Source organism: Molothrus ater, chromosome 3 (genome assembly GCF_012460135.2).
Source record: "Molothrus ater isolate BHLD 08-10-18 breed brown headed cowbird chromosome 3, BPBGC_Mater_1.1, whole genome shotgun sequence".
NCBI classification, from domain to species: domain Eukaryota; kingdom Metazoa; phylum Chordata; class Aves; order Passeriformes; family Icteridae; genus Molothrus; species Molothrus ater.
In genome coordinates this window covers 48,079,787-48,100,973 of record NC_050480.2, presented here as the reverse complement: position 1 = coordinate 48,100,973, position 21,187 = coordinate 48,079,787, and the positions used below count along the sequence as shown (strand labels likewise).

The following is a 21,187-nucleotide window of genomic DNA, read 5'->3' as shown; positions in this document are numbered from 1 at the left end:
ATGAGATGGTTACAGTAAGTGATGGCTTGAGGGAATCAGCTAAAAATATAAACCCTAAATGGAAAATTTGGATTTTTATCCTGTGAAAGTAAACAGCTATCATGGAGAGATCTAAAGGCTGCAATTCATGCTATTTTGAAAGTATGATTTGTATGGAAATGGGATTCTAAGATGTTTCTCTATTTTCCTGTTCCTTGGCAAGAAAAAACAAAGCAAGGAGGGAAGAAAGGAACTATGCTTCCACTTTTTATGCTTGTGGTTAGGGAAGACATCTATGATTTAGGATTTTCAAAAGTGCAAAAAATTAATATTCAAGCACCCAGCAAGATCTGATGGAGTGACATGGAGCAAAGAGGGACTTGTGTTTACCTGATCACTTTCCTGTATTTATATATATACACATATATTTCCATGTATCTCGAGTCTGTTCCCCTCCATATGTGCTCTCTTTTTCCAGTCCTTCGGATCCAGCCCCAAGACTGTAGTTGGCCGGAGTAGAGGCATGAATGACTCCATTCCCTTTGATGCCTTTACATGGTTGCACAGAAAAGACTTCAGTCTCTAACTTTCAGGCTGGTTGGAAGAACCAGCAGGAATATTTCTTCCTAACTATCCATCCTGAAAAGGGATTACAGTCGGGCTCTTTATAGCAGGAATGACCATCATATCCTTACTATCCATGTTCATTTTTTGGTGGAGTATTCTTGCACATATATCAAAGCAAAGCAGCAGCAAGGGGATGCAAAAAATCACCAGGAACTGGTACAGAGATGCACAGGGCTAAACATCTGTTTTTACAATTATGTGTATTAATAAGATGTTAAAAATCTTGGATTTCACTGGATGTGACTGAAGTTCTGTCAGGGGAGGTTTAGGTTGGATACCAGGAAAAGATTCTTCCCTGGGGCACCTGTTCCAGTGCGTGCCCAAACACTTTCTGGGTGAAGTGGTCACAGCACCAGACTGACAGAATTCAAGTGTTTGGACAATGCTCTCAGGCACATGGTGTGACTCTTGGAGTGTCCTGTGAAGGATCAGGAGTTGGACTTTGATGACTCTTGTGGGTCCCTTCCAATTCAGCTTATTCTGTGGTTCTGTATTTCTGTGATATTGAAGCCCAGGAGCACCTTAGATGAGGCACGATGCTAAGATTAAAGTTTCCAATTTGTGTGTGTTTGTTTAAAATTAGATATTCTTCTCTACACATATGCTTCCATTTGGAAAAGATACCGTGCTTTCATGATGCCTCATGTTATGAATTTCAAACATGCAGAGCAAGGATTTAATCCACTTGTCAGTCTGTGGTGAAAGCATGTGCATCCCTTTTGAAAAATCAGCCGTTGCGTTAGGGAATGCATGAATGGTTGCTGATTTTCCAAGATATACAGCATTGTGCACCCTTGAGAACAGTAAAACCTTTCCTGCATAAAAGCAGCAACTACATTTAAAAATGCCAAACGTATCAAGAGTCTTCACAGTAAAGACTCTCCAAGATATTGCCTGCATGATAGGCAGTGAAATTACATTATGCAAATTGCATGCAAATATATTCACAACATATGATAATTAAAACCTTTGTAAATACATATTTGCAAAATACAATCCATCATGGTCCACAAGGTTATAATCTACATTCTTAAATGAACAGTGCAAAAACTTTGAACATTCACATGAAAGTGAATGATGATAATTTGAAACATTGTGAACTATCATTTACCAACTTTAGGCTCTTTACAGAGTGTCATTCATTCAAAAAAAAAATCTGATTGATTAAATAAAAGATTCAAGCCCTACCAACATTTTTTGTTTGTGTGAAATATAATAGCTAATGTGCTACTCTGACTGTGAGCTTTCAGTAATCATGAATGGGAAGTGAAAACTGTTGTGTGCAATGTCACGAAGCAGAACCTGACAAGGACAGAAATTTTACTAAGAAATGTGGCAAATCACTTCCAGGAAATGGCCTTGGAATTACTTTTAAACTTTTAAAGTTTCTTATCTCAATTTCTCTCAAGAAATAGCGCCTCCTGTAGGACATTAGAATTGAAACCATAATGGGTACACAGAGCTGTCTCAAATGGAGCAGGGTTAACTGGTAAATCATAACAGTCTCTTCTTCAGTCATTCTGATCCTTGACATGCTCTTCAGTCTCAGTCTAAAATCTGTGCAGTCTGGCACCAAATGCTCCTCTTGTACCTTCTTTTATGTGTGCATGACATCAAGGCAGCAGTCTTCTGATTACTTTTTGCTTTCTAAAGCTTTCCCAGAAGGAGCTTCAGTGCTTTCTTCTTATGCTTCTAGTGTGCAGAACTGATATTCCCATGCTTTCAGCTCATTTTAGTCAAGAGTGACCTATGGAGGTGAGCAAACTGGAGAAATCTAAAGGCTGGAATTCAGGATACATTTGACCCCAGCAGAGTTTGTGGAAAAAGGAAACAGATATGAATCCCAAAGTATGACGCTGGTTGAGAAAGACAGGGAGCTAGGGAAGGTGATGACTCCTACCTATCTCCATCTCTACATGCAGGAGCCAAACTACTGGACTATATTGAGGCCTACATCAGAGGAGACTTTTCCAGCTTTCTGCTTTTGTGAGACCTCACCTGGAGTACTGTGTCCAGCTCTGGGGACCCAGAAGGTTTTGGACCTGTTGGAGCAAGTTCAGGGGAGGCCACCAAGATGATCAGAGGGATGGAGCTCCACCCCTATGAAGACGGGTTGAGAGTTATTAAACCTGGAGAAGACTTCAGAGCCTCTTGCACCTTTCAGCACCTAAAGAGGGCCTGCAAGAAAATGTAGAGAAAATTTTTGCAAGGGCTTGTAGTGATAGGACAGGAAGGATTGGTTTTAAACTGAAAAAGGGTGGGTTTAGATAGGATATTAGGAGTAAGTTATTTATTATGAAAGTGGTGAGACACTGACACAGGTTTCCCAGAGAACCTGGGGATACCCTATTCCTCAAAATCTTTCAGGCTAGACTGGTTGTGGCTTTGAATAACCTAGTCTAGTGAAAGGTGTCCCTGCCCATGGCAGGAGGGCTGGAACTAGATGACTTTTAAGGTCCCTTACAATCCAAGCCGTTCTATGATTGTATGTTATCACCTATTTGTCTTCCTTTCAGCTGAGAAAATTTAGTGAACTTGATTCTTCTGGTTTTGAGGAGGTCAGTCAGTTGCCAGCAGGGCTCAGGTTACAGACTGACAAAACACAGCCTTTCAGCCTGCTCTTGTCAGCAGTGACATACAGGCTTATCTGTAGCCATGGGGTTAATTTCCTAAGATTGCTAGGATTATAACACAGGTGAAAGTAAAACTATGCTTTTTAAAAAATTCCTGGTTGGCAACTAAAGAAAGGTCTCACACTCTTCAATGCAAGTGTGTCATTCTGGTGAATTAGCTAAATGAGTAAGTGCAAAAAATGACCTTTTGTTTCCCATGTTTGCAACAATACTCATTAGCAATAATGATCAGCGCCCTTTAGCTGACATTGCTGACTGCTGGGATTGACTGACAATGCACATGCCTAAGGAGGAAAGTCACTTTCTGAGTTGCTGACTTGTGAGTATTGGACAGTCTCAATTTCCTTTACATGGCACCTTCTGTTTAAGGCATGTTTTACACAGACACTGAGTATCTTTGGTAGTGCTCCTATTGCCAAAAAATAGGCTCATCCTCCTTCACAATAAGGTAGTTGTGTTTTTTCTTCACATCAGGCTGGTGAAATAAAGGATTCTTTTAAAAAAATCTATTCCCAGAAGAAGGCAGCTGAGCAGTCAGCTACAGAGCTGTTCATGAGTAACTCTGGGCCTGATTCTACCACCTGTGATCATAGCAAGTGGCAACACTGGTTTTTTTTTCTTTTTCCTATGAAATTATTCCACTTGCCACACTGCTACTTTTTGGGCTGGCCTTATGCTGAGCGCTGTTTCCATCCATTCTGCCAGTAAAGAAAAGGAGTTATACAGTGCTTGCATGCAGACAGGAGAAGGTGTGCAGACTTTTCCAGTGGGATGCTGTCAGAAAAGACTTCTGTAAAAGGAGAAAGTGAAATTTGCAGGCTTCCATGTCTGACCAGCTCTAGAAATTGAGACCACTGGTATTTGCCAGAATCAAATAACAAATTATTTAAATGCTCCTTAGCACTATTTTGGGTTTTGTAGCATTTTGAAATACCTCTACGTAAGCAGTGTCTGAGCCTCTAAAAAAGTGTCTGACTGCACCACAGAAGAATGGTTTTGCAAAAAGTATTTGCAATGAAAATGTCCAGCCTTTTAAAAACATATGTATATAAGCCAGCATATAAGATTTGTTTTTAAAAATACAGCTATTAACATATCAACAAAATGTCTTGGCACTTGATTGAATGTTGAATTCTCTGAGTGGTGTGGTTTGACAGATCAGCAGGCCAGCTGGCAACCTTGAGAGTGTGGCAAGAAGGCACTCAGCACTGGGCTCTGCAGGGACATATATCAACATGACAGGGGAGGTGTACTGCCATGGACTTTAGTTTTGTGGAAAGGAGGCAAGGCACTAATGTAGATTCTGAGCCTTCTGTGTGACAGTTACGTAGTTCCCTGCCACCCTGTTTGAATGGGATAACTGCAGGGAGCTGCTGTGAAGGTTGAATACTTGAAACTAAAGAGATAGAAATCGTGTTAATATGATTGACTTATTTGGTTTTATAATGACAAGAATATCTGCTGTAGGCAGAAGGATTATTGCAGAAATAATTCATTTAGCATTTAAAAGGGCTTCCTGCTCTTAATTTCTTCTCTTCTATAACTTGTCCATAGAGAAAGAAAATATAATGAAAAAAAACTTAAAAAAACATAACCTCAGCTAATTCAAAAGGGAGTTGCAGCTCTCCAGTCAGAGGACTCTAAATCAATTGTCCTCTATAGCTTTGGTCAGTCAGATCAAACAATTCAAGGGTGCAGGGATCAAATTGCCAGTCAGTATCCCTGACTAACAAATATGTTTCATTTTCTTTACCTGTGAAAAGATGCTAACTGGACAATAATCACAGGGAAAGCAGTCCTCATAAACAATAGTGTGTTTACTTTTGTGGGTTTTCCTGTTTGGAAAAAGCATCTGGATGAGTAACTCTCTGAGCACTGTGCTGAGAAGCAGAGAAGAGCTGCTGCTGCATCACTTAAGAGTTAAGCCCTGAAGAGATGAAAATAGAAAGGCTGATTGCTGGTTGTCTCATCAGCCCTTGTGAAAAGCAGCTGACAGTATTCATGTTTGGAAGAGGAGAGGAAATTGGAAATCCATTCCATTTCTCCCAGTGTTTCAGTCACAAGAATATATGTGACTGCAGTTCAGAAAATATAGAGAGGCTAAGATGCTTAAGCCACAATTCAGTGATGTCCATTGTCACATATTAACAGAACAGTAAACTGATTGGAAAAAAAAAAAAGCTTTCTTTCTTCAAATCTCATCAGTGCTAGTGGTAACTAGGACTTCTGATCCTCTGGGGTAGCTTTGAGCTTTTTCCCTTTCCACTTGATTTTTGTTTGTGAGTGAACATTGAAATTTGGATTTGGTATTATTAATGTCAGCCACCAGACTGGGACTTGGACCAAGAGCAGCTTGCGGAGTATCAGTGACCGTTTTTACTGTGATGAACACCAGAAAACCACAACAAAAGTTGTTCTTTCTCTCCTAAGAGCAAAAAGAGGTTGCTAGTTTGACACCCACATGCTTTTCCCTCCCTCACTGTTTCTGTCATCACTCTTGAAACTCCCTCACAGAGCTTCAGATCAACAGTTGCACAAGGCACCCAGCACCTTTCAAGGCTAGATTGTCACACACATGGACACTTACCAGGGATGGCAGTTTGGGTAATGGATATTGGGCCACCTCCTGAAATCTGTAGCAAAGGCACAGAAAAACAGGCTAGCAAAGTGCTATGTGTAGTGCTACTTGCTATTCAGCAGGATGAAAGGAGGATAGTAGGTGGAATGTACTTGTTCTGACAACAAAAGAATAATATGTGCTTCCTATTTAAAATGAAATTTCATTTTTTTTGTTGACTCAACTACTCAACTATTGGTCTTGTGATTCTGTCACTGTCATCTGACCATCAGTATCATGCTGTCACCAAGCAATAAAAATATAATTTCTTTCCCCACTATCTTCTAGACCACTATCCATTTATTCATATGACACCAGGGGTGCAGTGCTTCCAGACAATCTTTTCAAAATGTGTATAAACAGCAGAAAGGAATCCAGAAAGGTGTTATAACAGGATCTTGGATCTCTAATAATCCTCCCACAGCTGCAGGGAGGGCTGCACATCCCACTTCGAGCAAATTTCACCTCAGTCAGCCTGCAGCTGCCAGGATGGCATGGATCCCCTAAGAAACCAGAGGACTCTGCTTTGCTTCCTTGATTTTACTGAAAGTAGAACTAAGCTCCCATATGAGCTTCAATACCCATGAACCATTTTTTCTCTGATTCCAATGATTTTTCTTCACATTTTGCTGAGGATGAGACTTAGCAGACAGATTTAACAATTTGAGGAAGTTGAAAAGAGAATAAAAAATATTTGGAGCCAGAAAGAGACAAAGAAACATTAGGTGACAATCTGTGTTCCAGTTTAGGGGAACTTTTCAATGAGCTGTCCTCAGAGAACTCAAAATACACTTTCTCTTGTTTGGGAGATTTGCTCCATTTTTGTCTTCAGAATTTATGTGGCCATTTTCCAAGCTAAACATATTGGGGAAGGGGAGAGGAAAGTAAATAGCTATTTTTTGGCTGGTAGGAATCCAAGCAGTAGCAAAACTACCTCATTTCAACAAGGTCTTGTAAAAAACTGCTCAATTTACTTAATTCCTATGTCTTGCTAATGTTTCTGCTTGAGTCTACTGTTGAAAGCCAAAAACATTGTGACAAATAGTGAGTTAATTAAGTAATTAGGAGCTAATTACTCATACTGTAAGAGTGATCTCTTTCTTACTTTTCCCCCACATAAGAAAAAATAAGTATTGTGCCTTTTTCTCCTCTCTGGTGAAAATTTCCATCTTGAATTATGCGAAATACAGAAAGTTAATTTTCTTGGTTTTACCTTTGTAGAGGTTATCTAGACTAGGATTACCTAGACCATGGTCTGTCACGAAGTAATCAGGGGAGCATGGTACATTTTGTTGTTTGTCTTCAGCATATGGACAAGTGGAGAGTGAGGTGATGCAGAGAAGCTGAACCATGGCATCTTTCCCTCTCCAGAATTTCAGGCAGTCTGCTGGGGCAGGGAGCAGGGATGGACAAATGATAGGTTTTTAACTCTGTGCACCCCTGAGGCAATTCAAGTGCAGCTGTCAGGCCAAGGCTGAGCCAGGTGGGTGTCACTTGGGCTGTATTGGTACAAGACACTGAGTAACCTGCACCTCAGGCTGTGGGAAGAAATGACCAGCACCTTCTGACAGGTTCAGCTTGACAGAGAGAGTCCCTTTGGGACACTTCCAAAATCTGTCTCCCACCTGTGACCCACACCCTGCATCTCCCCCAGCTCTTTGCTTTTATACTGTGTTTGAAATGCAACAAGCACACGCGTGTATCTCATGCTGTATGAAGATATTTGTCAGCAGTTTGTAAACTCAGAAATTTTGGGTGGTTCTACTGCAAGGCCTTGGCAAAGGAGGAAACAGAGGAGAAATCCTGCCTCGAAGATGCCACAGAGTGCCATCTCAAAGTATGGCATTTTGAGATTTTGAGATACTGAGACTAGGTTGAAAGGAATGCATTGATTACTCTGCACTGCCAGATGCTGCATGTCTCAAATAACTTCCATAATAGAGGCATGTGCTGCGTTTCAGATGCGGAAAGAATTTACTACGTGGGTTTTCCTGTATTTTCATGGAAAATTGCCATTTCCTTTCTGGGTTCTTAGAGCAGAAATGCAGCAGTTAATGTGAATGCCAACTAAACCATGCAGCTGTTTAGTCTGGTGGCTGAGGACCAAAAGCTCACATATGTCCAGTACATAGTCACTTTACAACTGTTTGACCAGGACTGTGACAGAGCTTGCTACTTCAAATCATCTGTATTTTCTTTTGTGGTGATCCAGGCACACCTGTGCTGAGTGTCTCATAAATGCCCTCAACTGGTAATGGTCTGCACCACAACACTCTTCTCAAGGCTGAGTGTAAAAGGCTTCTAACAAAGATGTTCTTTCAGTCTGTCTGGAATTCAGGATGCAACTCTCTTTTGGGTGAATCTGAGACTTCTCTCAGTGGTGAATTGCATTTTTCCTCTTGAGCTCTTTGCTACTGGAAGTGCTTCATCTGTCTGCTATTCACAGAAGCAGTGCAGCTGATTTGATTCTGAATGCAATAGACCTGGATCTGAAGTGCCAGAATAATCTATTTCTCTCATTACATGCCCAGCATTTTAAGATTAAGCAATGTCAGACTTATATTTGCACTTAAATTAGACTGTAAAAGCACTGTTCTTAGGGGATGCTAATAAGAACTGCAGAATGACACTAAATCAATGGGCTCCTAAAGAAGGAGAGAAAAAAACTAAAGAACTAAACTGAAGCTCAGATGCTAAGCCCAATGGACTTTATTCAAACCTGTTAAGATAGACTTTCCATGAAATAATGTTGTCAAGAAAGAGCTTTATCTTCAGGTTTTAAAAAGCATCTCATATATGAAAAACAGGGAAGTAAAGCAGAAAGCCATTTTTCTTAATAAAAAAGAAAATATTAAAAAAACCCCAAAAAAACAAAAAGAAGAAGGATGTGGGGGGGGAAAAAAGCAATTTTATCACAAATCCCATGCAGTGGGAGGATAGCATTTGGTTTTCTTTCTGTTTTGGTCAAGTAGTCTTACTTCATTCTCTTCCAACAGAATGCAATTCTCATGTCATGTTTGATTTGAATTGCTCTTCCACCTGTATGATCCATGCATGCTGAGGTCTATTTTGAAAAAAAAAAAATCAGGATTCTAGCTTGTTTTCCTTTTCAACAACAATAATTTTCTCAGTTTCCACCTCTTACAGGACAGCAGAAATTAGGCAGAATCTCTTCAGTCACAGGGATATCACAGCACAAGCTATGCCTAAATAACCTTTCCAGAAGGACAAGGATAAAACCTCATTATTCTGGATGAGTTAATGAGGACTCTGCACGAAATCAGTCAGACTGTTCATTACAAGTCGCTATCACTCTGCTTTTTCTGCCTGGATTTTACATCTTTAGATTCCCCATTAATCACTTCCTTCCAAGGGTGCCGGCCTGCCTTTGGCTGGTAGCTTTTCCAAAACCAGCTTTCTGTCTTTGTGTAATAAGCGTCTTTTTGCCTCTTTTCAGTGACGGCTGGGCAGACAGAGATGAGGTCATTGAAGGCTATGAACCCGAAGCAAATGGAGGCATCACTATCAAGCTGCAGTCTCCTGAGGTGCTGGCATTCGATGATTACTACCTGAAGCTGCGGCTGGACACCAACACCCGCAACCCCTGGTTTCCCGAGTTCTGGCAGCACAGATTCCAGTGCCGCATCCCAGGGCACCCGCTAGAGAATCTCAACTTCCAGAAGAATTGCACTGGTAACTTGTCAAACATTTCAAATATTTTTTTCCAGTTTTTGAATCTGTGCTCTGGCAAAAAAAATTTCCTTGGTTCTTGGTTTGGGTTTTTCTTCTTGTTGTTTTATTGGCTTTTTGTTTGGTTTTTTGAGGTTGTTTTTTTTTGGTTGGTTGGTTGGTTGGTTTTTCACTAAATGTTTGTTGTTGAGGGTTTGGGTTTTTTTTGTTTAATTTGTGAAAAGAAAGATGGTGACCTCAAATTGTACAGATAATAATCCCAGCTCTAGTGGGAGTATATCTGGTGCTTGTTGCACAGCCTTCTCTCAATTTAGTTCTGCTCTGTTATAGAGCGACTTGCTACCATTTTATGTTTTAGGGCTATGCTAAGTCTGAGTGCCCAAGTCTGTAATATGGCTTGTAAAAAATAGAGATATGAAATTTCAACAAAAATATGAACGAATTTATACTTTCTTTCCTCAGAATCAGCTTTTCTGATAACTGAGGAAGCAGGAAATTCACAGAAAATATTACAGCAGAAAACCAATTTTAGAGAAAATTTATTAATTTTAAATTTGTCCGTCATCTGCTTTACCTTTTTTTTTCTTTTTAACCTATTAAAACATACACAGTTTGTTTCTACTATATAGCATTCACATAAAAAACGTGTTTTACACATGGAAGTAAGTCTTACCTCATAGCAAGAGAAGTGTGCCTCTGCATAGATAATTTTTCTCTTCCATTCAGAATCTGAGAAAATGAGCTAAAATATTTCAGTAAGATTAAATTTATTAGTAAATTAAGTGAGAGATAATTACATTTCTATGAAATATTTCCTGAATTATTCTTGCAAATATTTTGTTTGTAGTTTGCAAATATTTAATTTGTAGTTGAAAATATATACTTGATGGTAAGGAAGTTATTTCCTTAGAAAGAAAACTAATGAAGCCTTACTTTTCATCCATTTCTTTCATATTCTTTACATTTTGACCTCCTGTATCGCCCAGCAGAAATCTCAGTTGGTCTCATGCTCTCTGAGCTGCATTCCCATAGTTTCTAGTTCTTCCCTTTTCCATCAGAAATACTTCCTAATAAGGACTTCCACAGTACCTTTTGTTTCTCCCCTGTTCTATTCACCATTGAGGCACATCACCAACTGACTTTAAACAGGCCTGATGTGCTGACTGGCAGCCAGGCTGGCCTGTCTGGGTGCTGAGGGACTAATAGCAGGCCAGACAGGCTAAATCCATATTGAGTTTATAGTGATAATTTTTCCTCGATAAGTTACTAACTTTAGACTTTACAAAATGTTGATTTTTTTTTGTGTAAATATTTAGTCTGCTTTAGAAATGCTTCAACTCAGACAAAGAAGTTGTTATAGGCCAACAGGGGCAAAAATTGCTAAGGAGAGTTGAGTGATTTATGCACAGTGCAAATGCACAGACTTCTTTTGTAAGAAAAGAAATTTAAAATTGCATGGTTTTGTTCATTCCATTTACACAAATAAATTTTATGCTGATGAACAAAGGTTCCATTTCAAGACATCTCAGCAGCTGTTATAAACATGGGTAGTTTGTTATCCAGCCTCTCTTTGGTTATGAAACTAAAAACTTGATATCACTAAAAGGTGATAAAAGTCACCTTTTATCTGGTGGCTCAAAAGCAAAGGAACTCCCCAGATGGTGACTTCAAAATGATGAACGTGGGGTATTTCTGCACAGAATATGTAGGTGAGCTTTCAGACAGTGATTGCTGTAGACCCTAAAATTGTACTTAAGCCAAAAAACCGAAAAGAATATAATGGAAGAAAAGTAGTGGAGGCAATTTTATTAAAAAAATGTCTTACTCCAAACTTTTCAGGATATCCCAGGTTTGAAGTCTCTGGACATTGGAGGAGTTCTGAAGAGGTATCATCACATGCCTGCCCAGTGTTCTGGGTTCTCAAGGTGTCAGGGACCACTAAATTCTGACAATACTAGTGAAACACAAAATCATTTATCTACATTGGTAGACTCTGACAGTTAATAGTGTCAAGTCAGGCCTTCAGATATCTTTCCCTCCTCTAGAAAGCTGTCAATTTTTGCATGAAACCTCAAAATATGCAATACTTCTTAGGCTTTGCTGAAAAGCAATCAGCACTTAAATTTGGTGGTGTGCCACAGACAACCCTCAGGCTTATCACACACAACTAAAATAATCCGTAAATGTCTCAAGTCACCAAAGGGAAGCATCACAATGTATCTTTCCCAATAATGACATACCTACAGAATCAAAGGATCTCCATGTCCCCAGCAAATCTGTGGGCAATACAATACTTATTTTTACTTAACTACACAGATCTGACTGCTGACTGTCTGGCACCATCAAAGCTTTCTGTGAACATATCTTTATCTGACATTTCTGGAAGGTTAAGAATGTCACTTTAAATACTAGCAGCTTCAAAGCTGTTTGGTGGAGACACTCTCTCCAAGGAGGTCTAGTATGACAGTGCCAAGAAACCGCCTTCTTCATCTCTCACAGATTTGGAGGCAGGACTTTTCACAAACTCTCTGTTAAAAAAAGGAGTCTCTAGCCTCTCTCCTTCTTCACAAAGTATCTATGTACACAAATTTGAAGGAGAAAATCCATGATGCTCAATAAACAATAAGCACTATTATTTGAAACCCATTAAAAGTGCCAATAGATGATGTGAATTTTTGTGGTACTACAAATTTAAGTACTGCTGCCACTCCTGTATCACCCTAGGAAAACAATCAGTAACTAGTACTGGTATCAAGCACCTTATCTCCAGTATGTCTAAGAGCTTTTTCTCCAACCTCAATATTCCTATGAAAAGGAACGTAGGGCCATGCATCATGGAAAAAGTTAAGTCCTCTGTGGTCCCAGGGGTCCATGCACATTATTAACAGGTGTTGTGACTATCTCTGGGTCATGACCTCTTTTGTACTACAGAAGTGCTCTGTTAGTCCTTACTCAGAACAAAGCACACCCATACTTTAACACAGACAGCAATTATTGAAGGCAATACTGCTCAAGTTTGTTTTCCATGTCTAGAGAGCTAACATCTCAGGAAACTATATCATGAAAAAAAGAACTATGTGCAAAAGTTCTTGTGATAGGCAAGCATAGTGTAATTGTATTTACAGAGTAAGGGGTTTCCTAGGAGCAGACAGAAGCAAGAAAAAAAATAGAAAAGACAGTGTTGTTCTTTGAATACCTTATTAAAATATATTCACAATATTTCAACCTATATTTTGAAAAGGAGATTAAAGCAAAGTTTGTATCTGTTGAGATTTTTCAGTTACTGCCTGCCCATTATAATTTACTCGCATACAATCTAATCAGTTTACTGAGTAATTTATTGAAAATTGCCACTGGCATGTGAGGTTCAATTTTTATCATTCATGGATAGGCAAGGAGTTCTCCTCGAGCAATTACAGCTGCTGCATCTGCAATTTCTCACACCCTATTACTGTTGAGTCAGCATTAGCTCAGGATTGCATACTCCCTATGAAGCAAGGGAAAGCTAGTTCCTAGAAATCTCCCTTCTCTGATGACAGGAATTACTGCTGGAATTCCCTCATTCAGTCTCTGAGAAGACTGATGCTGTCCTTCAGAAATTCTCATATTGCACTGAGCCCTGAATGCACATGCATATTTTGGGGAAAAGAAAAAAAAAGTATATCTGCTCTAAGCGCTATTGGAAAGAAGCAAGTCCGAGTGTGCTCTACTCCGTGAAGGCTGTAGGATGCCTAACAGTTTGCTGCAATTTCACAATAGCTCATCTGGATTACTAGAACTAAGTAATAGTAGCAAAAAAATTCTTGGGAAGAGAAGAAATCCATCAAGACTATTGCAGTTACTGCTCATTTAGATCATCCCTTCTTGCAAAAATTTAACAACTTACTTTTCCCACTTGGGTGGCAGCCAAATGAGTGGGAGCTCTTTTTGACTCATTCTTTGCAATGTTTTAGCCAAGCGCCTCTTGTAACAGAATGCCTTTCCCTATCCCTCTCTCCTTCCCTCTTTCTCCTGCTGCTATAGGCAATATTCTTCCTCAATAGGATTCAAGTATAGAAATTTTATTACATGTAGATGTATTGGATCTGGCTGAGATTGGCTTAACTTTCCCCACATCAGCCCTCAGAGTGCTGTACTTTGTATTGGTAGCTAGAAGAGTGTTGGTAGCACACAGCTTTTTCGGGCACTGCTGAGCAGCGTTCACACAGCATTGAAGCTCTCTCCCACCCCACACCCCCACCCTCAGAGTCTGGTAGGCTGGGAGTGAGCAAGACAGCAGGAGGGGGAAAAACCAGTTGACCCAAACTGACTAAAATTTCCACATCATATGATGTTATGGTCAGCAATAAAGGATGAGAAGGTGGGAGAGTGTTTGTTATTAAGGCATTTGTCTTGCAAAGCAACACATTGAGGCCCTATTTCCCGGGAAGAAACTGGACATCATCTGCTGACATAGTTAGAGAATACATTCTCCTTTTCTACCACACAAGGTCTTTGGGGTTTTTTAATGAAACTACCTTTATTTTTACCCATGCTGTTTTAATTTTTATTTAATGTATTTTTCTCCCCTGTCCTGCTGAGGAGGAGGAGTGAGAAAATTCTTGGTGGGCACCTGCTAGCCAGCTGAAGTCAATGTACCACAGCAGAAAACACACATTTGTGTATGTGGATATTCTCCTAGAGTTTTCTGGATATCTAGCAGGCCATAACCACTTCCAGTACAAAGTTGTTCTTAAATTGTCTGTGCCCCTAAGGTACTTGTAATGTATCCCATGTAGCTGCTACACTCTGTAGGAAACATCTTACAACTCTGCATGGACCCCTGACACACAGCAGAATTCAGAAATTCACACCATTCTTCATGCCCTTCAGATAAGAAGTCAGAACAGAACAGAGTGTTTTAACTGTAATAAAAAAGGCTGTTTCTGAATTTGAGGTACTAAGACAGTATCTGACTCAGGATGGACCTGACAGAAAGTTCCCTTAGCACACAGCCTTAGGCACTGCCCCAAGGAACAGTCCCTACTTATCTCAGTTCATTAAAAAACAGCCTTTTCTGCATTTTGTAGATTGTACACAGATGATAGACTGTGTATGCCAGTCAACAGAGTTCAGATATTTTTCCAACAGACTTGTAGGATGTTTTCCCAGATCTGATAGCCCAAACGAAGGTGGGGGTTTACTTTCCACACAAAAATACACTGGCTGATCTTTCTCTGTTGCATGTGGTGAGCCCACATAGGTCAAAATTAAATACAAGTCATACTCACACAGAAATTATATAAAACTCAGTGCAGTGCAAACACTTGTAGGGATGTCTGAAAGCTCTTTTACAAAATGCCTTATCCTCCTCCTGGCAGATAATACAGTGGCTGGAGTTTATGTAAACCAGGTGGGCTGAGTCCTCCTCTGCACCACAAGAGACAGTTATGAAATTGGTAATGGAACTGATGCAAATAACAGATTATGCTCACAGCAGTTCATCTGCCGGGACAACAAAATACATTGGCAGGCAATCAGCACAAACATTTTTCAATAGAGCAAAGTGGAACAAAGTGGGCAATTCATGATTCATTCATCGATTCAATTGATCTTTGTGATGAAGGGTTATTTGTCAGTGAATGTATTTGTTGCAGATAAGAACAAGAAATGTAGACATTTTTTGTTCCAAAGGAAGTCATAGTCCAAGTTCCCTTCAGGATGCTTACTCATACTTTGGTCATGCCATAAGGATTTCTTTATCTGCTAATTCCTGTCTTGGCCCAAGAGAACTGCAAGCAATCAGTCTGAGTGCATCCAGAGTCACAAGGATCATAGGATCACTCAGTGTAGAAGGTAGCTCAGGAAGACTGTAGTCTGACTCCCTGTAAAAGCATGGTAAGTCATCAGTACAGACCAGGTTGATCAGGCCTTGAAAACCTCCAGTTGGCAGTGTGTCTGGGCAACCTGTTCCACTACTTGACTGTGAAAAAGTTTGGCCTCAGATCTAAAGAAAGAGTCTAAACCTCTCTCGTTTCAAGATATGCCTATCAGCTCTTATTCTTCCACCAGGCCTCAATATGAAAAACCTGCCCCTCTCTTCTTCACAACCACCCCATGAGTATGAGGTGCTGTTGTAAGGTTCCCCTGCAGCCATCTCTTCTTCAGGCTGAACAAGCCCAGGCCCTTCAGCCTGCCCTCAAAGGCAAGGATGGCAGCTCCAGGTCATCCTGATGGCTCTCTGCTGCAGGTACTCCAGGTTAACAGTGTCTTTCTGTACTAGGGATTCACAAACCACATGCAGGGTTCTAGGTGCAGCCTGATGAGTGCCAAGTTAAGGATGGTGGTAGTGGTTACATAATCACATGCCTCAGTCACTGGTTGTGCTGTTGTTACCATCCTGCTTACAGGATGCTGCTTGCCATCACTCCTGCCACAAATCTGTATGTCCACCATATTCTTGTGTCAAAATTGGACCTAAGAAGGTGTATCTTTTCCCATCTCCTCTCTGCAGCAGACATAAGCTTTCAGCACACCTGGCCAGTTCTGAAAGACCACCACAAATTTTCGTAACATATTAAATCATGCACAGAACATAATGATAGTAGAAGAAGCTTGGGAAGAAGGCTAAATATTCTAGAAGAGGAATTTATGCTTTGATATGAATAAAACAGAGTCATACTTCTTGAGATGTAAATGTCAGTGAATATAGATTATTTTGTGACTGTAAAGACCTTGGGCTACATTTGGTATGGCCATAATCTGAAAGAGATGTGGAACACAGGGCAGAGGTGGTTTAGGTATTAGTGACCCACACAGCAATACAAAAAGCAGTGCAGTGTTACATGGACATACCAGCTCAAATAGCGTATTTATATCTGTGGAATATTATCCAATCATTTCAACAATTGGTTCTGAAGTCAGGTGGGGTTGTTAGCCTCTAGTTAAGATTTCTCTGAAAAGCATCCCTAAGTGTTTGCCACCATTATCACCTACTCATTAAAAAGTAACTAGTTTTATCCTATTCATACTCACAGTTCTTATAATTTTAGTGAAAAGTTTTGGGTTTTTTCCTGACATAGGATATCTGTGGTTTAAAAATGGTACTCCCCAGTTCAGTGCCCCCACCAAGACTCTCCCAAACCAGATGCCACTCACTTATTCACCCCTTCCCCTTCTTGGTCCAGGAATGGAGTTGAGAATTAGAGGCACAAAAGGTGAAAGTCATGGTTCAAGATAAGAAAAAATTTACTGGAAACAAAAATGAAATAAGAAAGCGAACAACAGCAGTACAATGATAGCAATGGAAGGTATAAGACAAAGGAACAAAGAGATGATTTACATGAAAAACTGCAACAAATACCAACCAACTCTTCCCCACCACACCACCTTTTCTCCCATGGGAGGGGAACAGAAGAGAAAGTTGCTTTCCCTCACCTTGGCAATGATGTAAGATGATATCAAATAACATTACAGTCTTGGCTACAGCCCCTCCCAATGATTTTGGCTGAAAAAGGACAAGGATAATAACACATTTTTTAGAAGATCTACAGGACCCCTACTCATGTCATGATGTTTGTTTTTCTGTTTTTGTTTGTGATGTTCTCCTTGATTGCATTTATTGCACCAGATGGGGAGACAGAAGACTGATGGCTGCCTATTCCCATCCTGAGACACAGTTGTACTTGGCCAATGCATCTTTCAGATTACATCCAGGCCACCAGTAATGGAGTTCAGAGCTTCTCTAAATCAAGAACTTTTTTCTCAAGACCCACCCTACTTTTAATAAATTTATATGAGATGACATGAGGTTCTCCTTTTCTCATCTCAGTGGACAATGCACTCCAGATGTCTACTTGATTTTTCTACACTTTTCTGAAGGAGAGAATGCATTTCCAGTGAGAGCTGATCTGAATTGTTTCCAGAGATGAACAAATTAGATCCAGCAGACTTTATTAGGGCTCATCCTGCTGTGTCAGACAAGTGTGCAGGTGTTTCTCTAAGAACATTCTTTTTATCTCAACATCTGCTGGGCTCCCCCATGGAGCACCTCTCCCATAAGATTCTTCATCAGCAGAAGCACCTACAGTAGGAATTACTGCCACTACATAATTCAGAAAAAGTAATTATAAGACAACAGCCTGGTGTACACTCTCCCAAGTCAGCCACTGCTGGTAAATCAACTTTGTGGTGTATAGGAGACATATTTTTAAGCTCTTGAAGAAGGAATCAAGTTATTGACATGCCATAATTTCTTCAAAATATATTTTACATCAAGTATCCTGTGACTTGACCATGCTCACCTCTGCTTTGCATTCTCATTACATATTTAGGTCCTGTATCACACTCTTTTTTCCTCAGTATGAGGCAGAACATCCTAGTGATCCCAGGAGTGATCAAAACTGATAGCAATTTCATTGGCACCTAGAACAAAGCCTACTGGGGACAACTTGTCTGAAAATATTCTAGTTGCTACTTTTCTTAGTCAAGTCTTTTTTACAGCAGATAAGACAGGAGAGTTGTAGTTTCATTTTGTTTCCCAATGTTACAGGCAGCTTTTAAGGATTAAAGATGAGGAGGATTAATAATGTGTTTACTGTGATAAATCATGTGAATTATTCAGAAAAGAGATAATGGCCAGGTTTTTGTTCATTTCGTTCTCCATTTTTGTGTCCATGTTTGGAAAAAAAAAGCAGTTATATTTTTCTTATATTTTCTATTTCCAAAAACACTTTTAAACCAGGCTGTCTACAAGTATACAATAAAAATAAATATCTTTCTTCTTTTGGGACCCATAACAAAAAAATGACATCATCATGAAATAAAGGAGAGGCACAATATACATGTGCCTTTGTAAACAGCATAGAAGACAGTTTACAGAACCATGCATATTACAGCAGCATATGACAAAAGTTTTCAGAATCTAGACCTACATTTTCCATTCTGAATTTTAACAGTAAAAGTTTGCATTTCTGGGATTAAAAAGTCCTCACATGGGCTTGTAACACTGAGCCTTCTCCATTATATGGATAAACTGATGGTGCTACTAAGGAAGAGGACACCTGAATCATGCTCCCTTGTGCCACCTTCAGGCTTTGGTCTCCTGTGCCTAGAGAGAGACAGGGCCACTCCTGACTGCTCAGATTGCCACAGATGATTTAAACTTTTATCAGGAGCACAGTGAGGACAAGAGCACACAATTAAAACAAAAATTGACTTGTTCCTAGAAATCAATTGTTTGTGCAGGTTGTGCATCAGAACAATTAGAAGAGATATAAACTTTTAACCAAACCAGGAAGTCAGTCAGATGAAATAGCACAAGTAACTGATCTGAATACAAAGCAAGCTGCTTTCTGTCAGCCCTCCATGTCTTTTATTAGATTATATCTTCCATTTTCTCATTTACCTGTAGGTGGAAAGTTTTAAACTCAGCTTGCAATTTTACAGGTTGTCATTACTGGCCGTGTTACCCCATAAATACAGGTGCAAAGGAGAAGCAGTGGAGGCTAACACAAGTAGGCACAGTCCCACATACTCACACCTGTCTAGCTGCAGATTAGAGATACTCTTCGCACACAAGGATATTTTCTGAAAAATAGTCAGTAGCGTTCTTAAAATAAATGGGTGCCTCTTAAAAGATTGTGGGCAAGTAGTGGCATAAAGAACAATAAATTATGAGCCTGAGTGGTAAAATCTAAACCATGAAAACCACAGAATTTCCTATTCAGAATATGCTGTGTTGGTATCCACAGGGAGAATAATCTGATGGAAGGTGTGTGGTCTGAAAAGCAGTGCTGCTAGAATAAATCTCTGTTTTCCCATTCATCCTGGGATGTCTGGGGAAGTGCAGAAGTCTGCTTGTGTGGACAGAGTTAGGGAAAAATGATAAGATACTGCCTTGACACTGCGTTGCTGGCTGAGCCAGAAATCCACTGTAGCACAGCAAGGCACTAGACCAGATGATGTCAAAATGTTTCCTCCAGCTGAGATTTTTGAGATTCATACAGTAGAAAGTAGCTTTGGAGGAACCCACAAGTTCAAAGCTTCCATTTAGCTCTGGATTCAGGCTCAGCTCTGTAGGAATGAGAAAGCAAAGCTGTTTTCTTCGAAGCAGTAGCACTGTACATATCATGCTAGGCAGTGAACTCTTCACTTTCTGCAGAGGCCAGCTTAATCTTCAGCTTTTTCTAGGCTTATTTTGTCTAAAAATTCATACTACAGGGCCTGTTTTCTTGTGAGATCCCAAGTACCTGAGTGTTTTCTGCAGTGTCACATTTGGCTACACCCAGGAAAACAAGAGATGGGCTAAAATGGATGCTTTTAAAATTCTTTCAGATCAGAAAGAATTCTGCTTCTGTTTTTCTGTTGAATTCAACATGTGACTACAGATTAGGGCCACTTATTTTATCTTCTGATTTGCTTAGCTCTACTTTGCTGCTAGTCATTGATGCATTGTCCTTCTGCAGACATTGTTCAGAAACTCCTAATCTTAGTTTAGCTTTAAGAAGGATCATTTCTGTGTTACTGAACACAGCCCTGGGCAGGTGTCTGGGTGAAGGGAAAATAAAGTAGGTCTTTTTGATCTGTGTATTTGTGATTAAATGATTACATTTTGCAAGGTTTAAAGGGAACCCATGGATGCTCCTAACAATCATTTCAAAACGATGCTTAATTTCACCAAAAACTGTGAGTGTACTCTGCTAATTTATAACATAGCCCAGCTGGTTAGGGTGGCCAAGACCACTTTGCAGCTCCAGAGCAGCTGCATCATCTGGCTTTGGTCCTGGGAAGCCAGGAGCTTTTCTGTAAGAATCTGCATGTTTGCAGGACTGCTGTGTAGCCTGGTCCTTGCATATTGGATATTCAGGTGGCTCCAGGATCCAGCCCTTCACACAGAGGCTGTCTTTGTGAGGATATGGACTATTAAAGACAAAACAAAACCCAAAACCAACAGCAAACTTGGCAAAGGAGAAATTTGGAGTAAGCTATATTTCTGCAGAAGTAAAGCACATTGGTGTTTGTGTTCATTTGTATTCTGACAGCTAATGCTGGTGGTTTTAATAGCACCTTAGCATTAAAAACAGAACTGAGGAAGAAGGTTTGTACTCTAAGAATAATAATAAAAAAAACATTAAAAGAAAGAAAAAAACCAGTAGTACTGGCTGATGGGTAGTACAGACAATTCTGAAGCCCTTCTAAAATCAATAGTGATTTAAAGATATCCACAGTAAATAGTGGGTGTCTTTCCTGGCTACTCTTTGTACTTATGCAGAACCACTGGAATTTAAGATAGGAAAAGATCAGTTATGCCAGCTAGATTGTGTCCTACCATAAGGGGAGTACTTGGTCTATTAACATGAGATTTTGACTCACACTTTTGAAGTCCTCAGAATCTCATGCCCATACACTGACAACAACTGGCACTACTTAGACATTTACAAATCTATATCAATGGAGGGAAGAGATTTTGTGATTTGTTCCATTTTCTGTCTCCATGCCACATAGGGCAGAGATGAATATGTGTATTTTATTACAATCATCATATTTTTCCACTTTCCAATCTAAAGACCCTGACTTTTGTTTTGGGTTTTGTACTGGTGCCATATATTTAACATATACTGAGAATAGTCCTCTTGTAAATTTCTTTGCCCCATTTGGGGGT

The 21,187-nt window shown here is 39.8% G+C and overlaps 1 protein-coding gene across 1 annotated transcript in view; it reads left to right on the top strand.

Moving 5' to 3' along the window:
* GRM1 (glutamate metabotropic receptor 1) overlaps positions 1–21,187 on the top strand; it is a 181,161-nt gene that overhangs the window by 102,070 nt on the left and 57,904 nt on the right. The window contains 1 exon segment of the mRNA XM_036379625.2: positions 9,314–9,549. Within this exon segment, the coding sequence (XP_036235518.1) occupies positions 9,314–9,549 (236 nt within the window).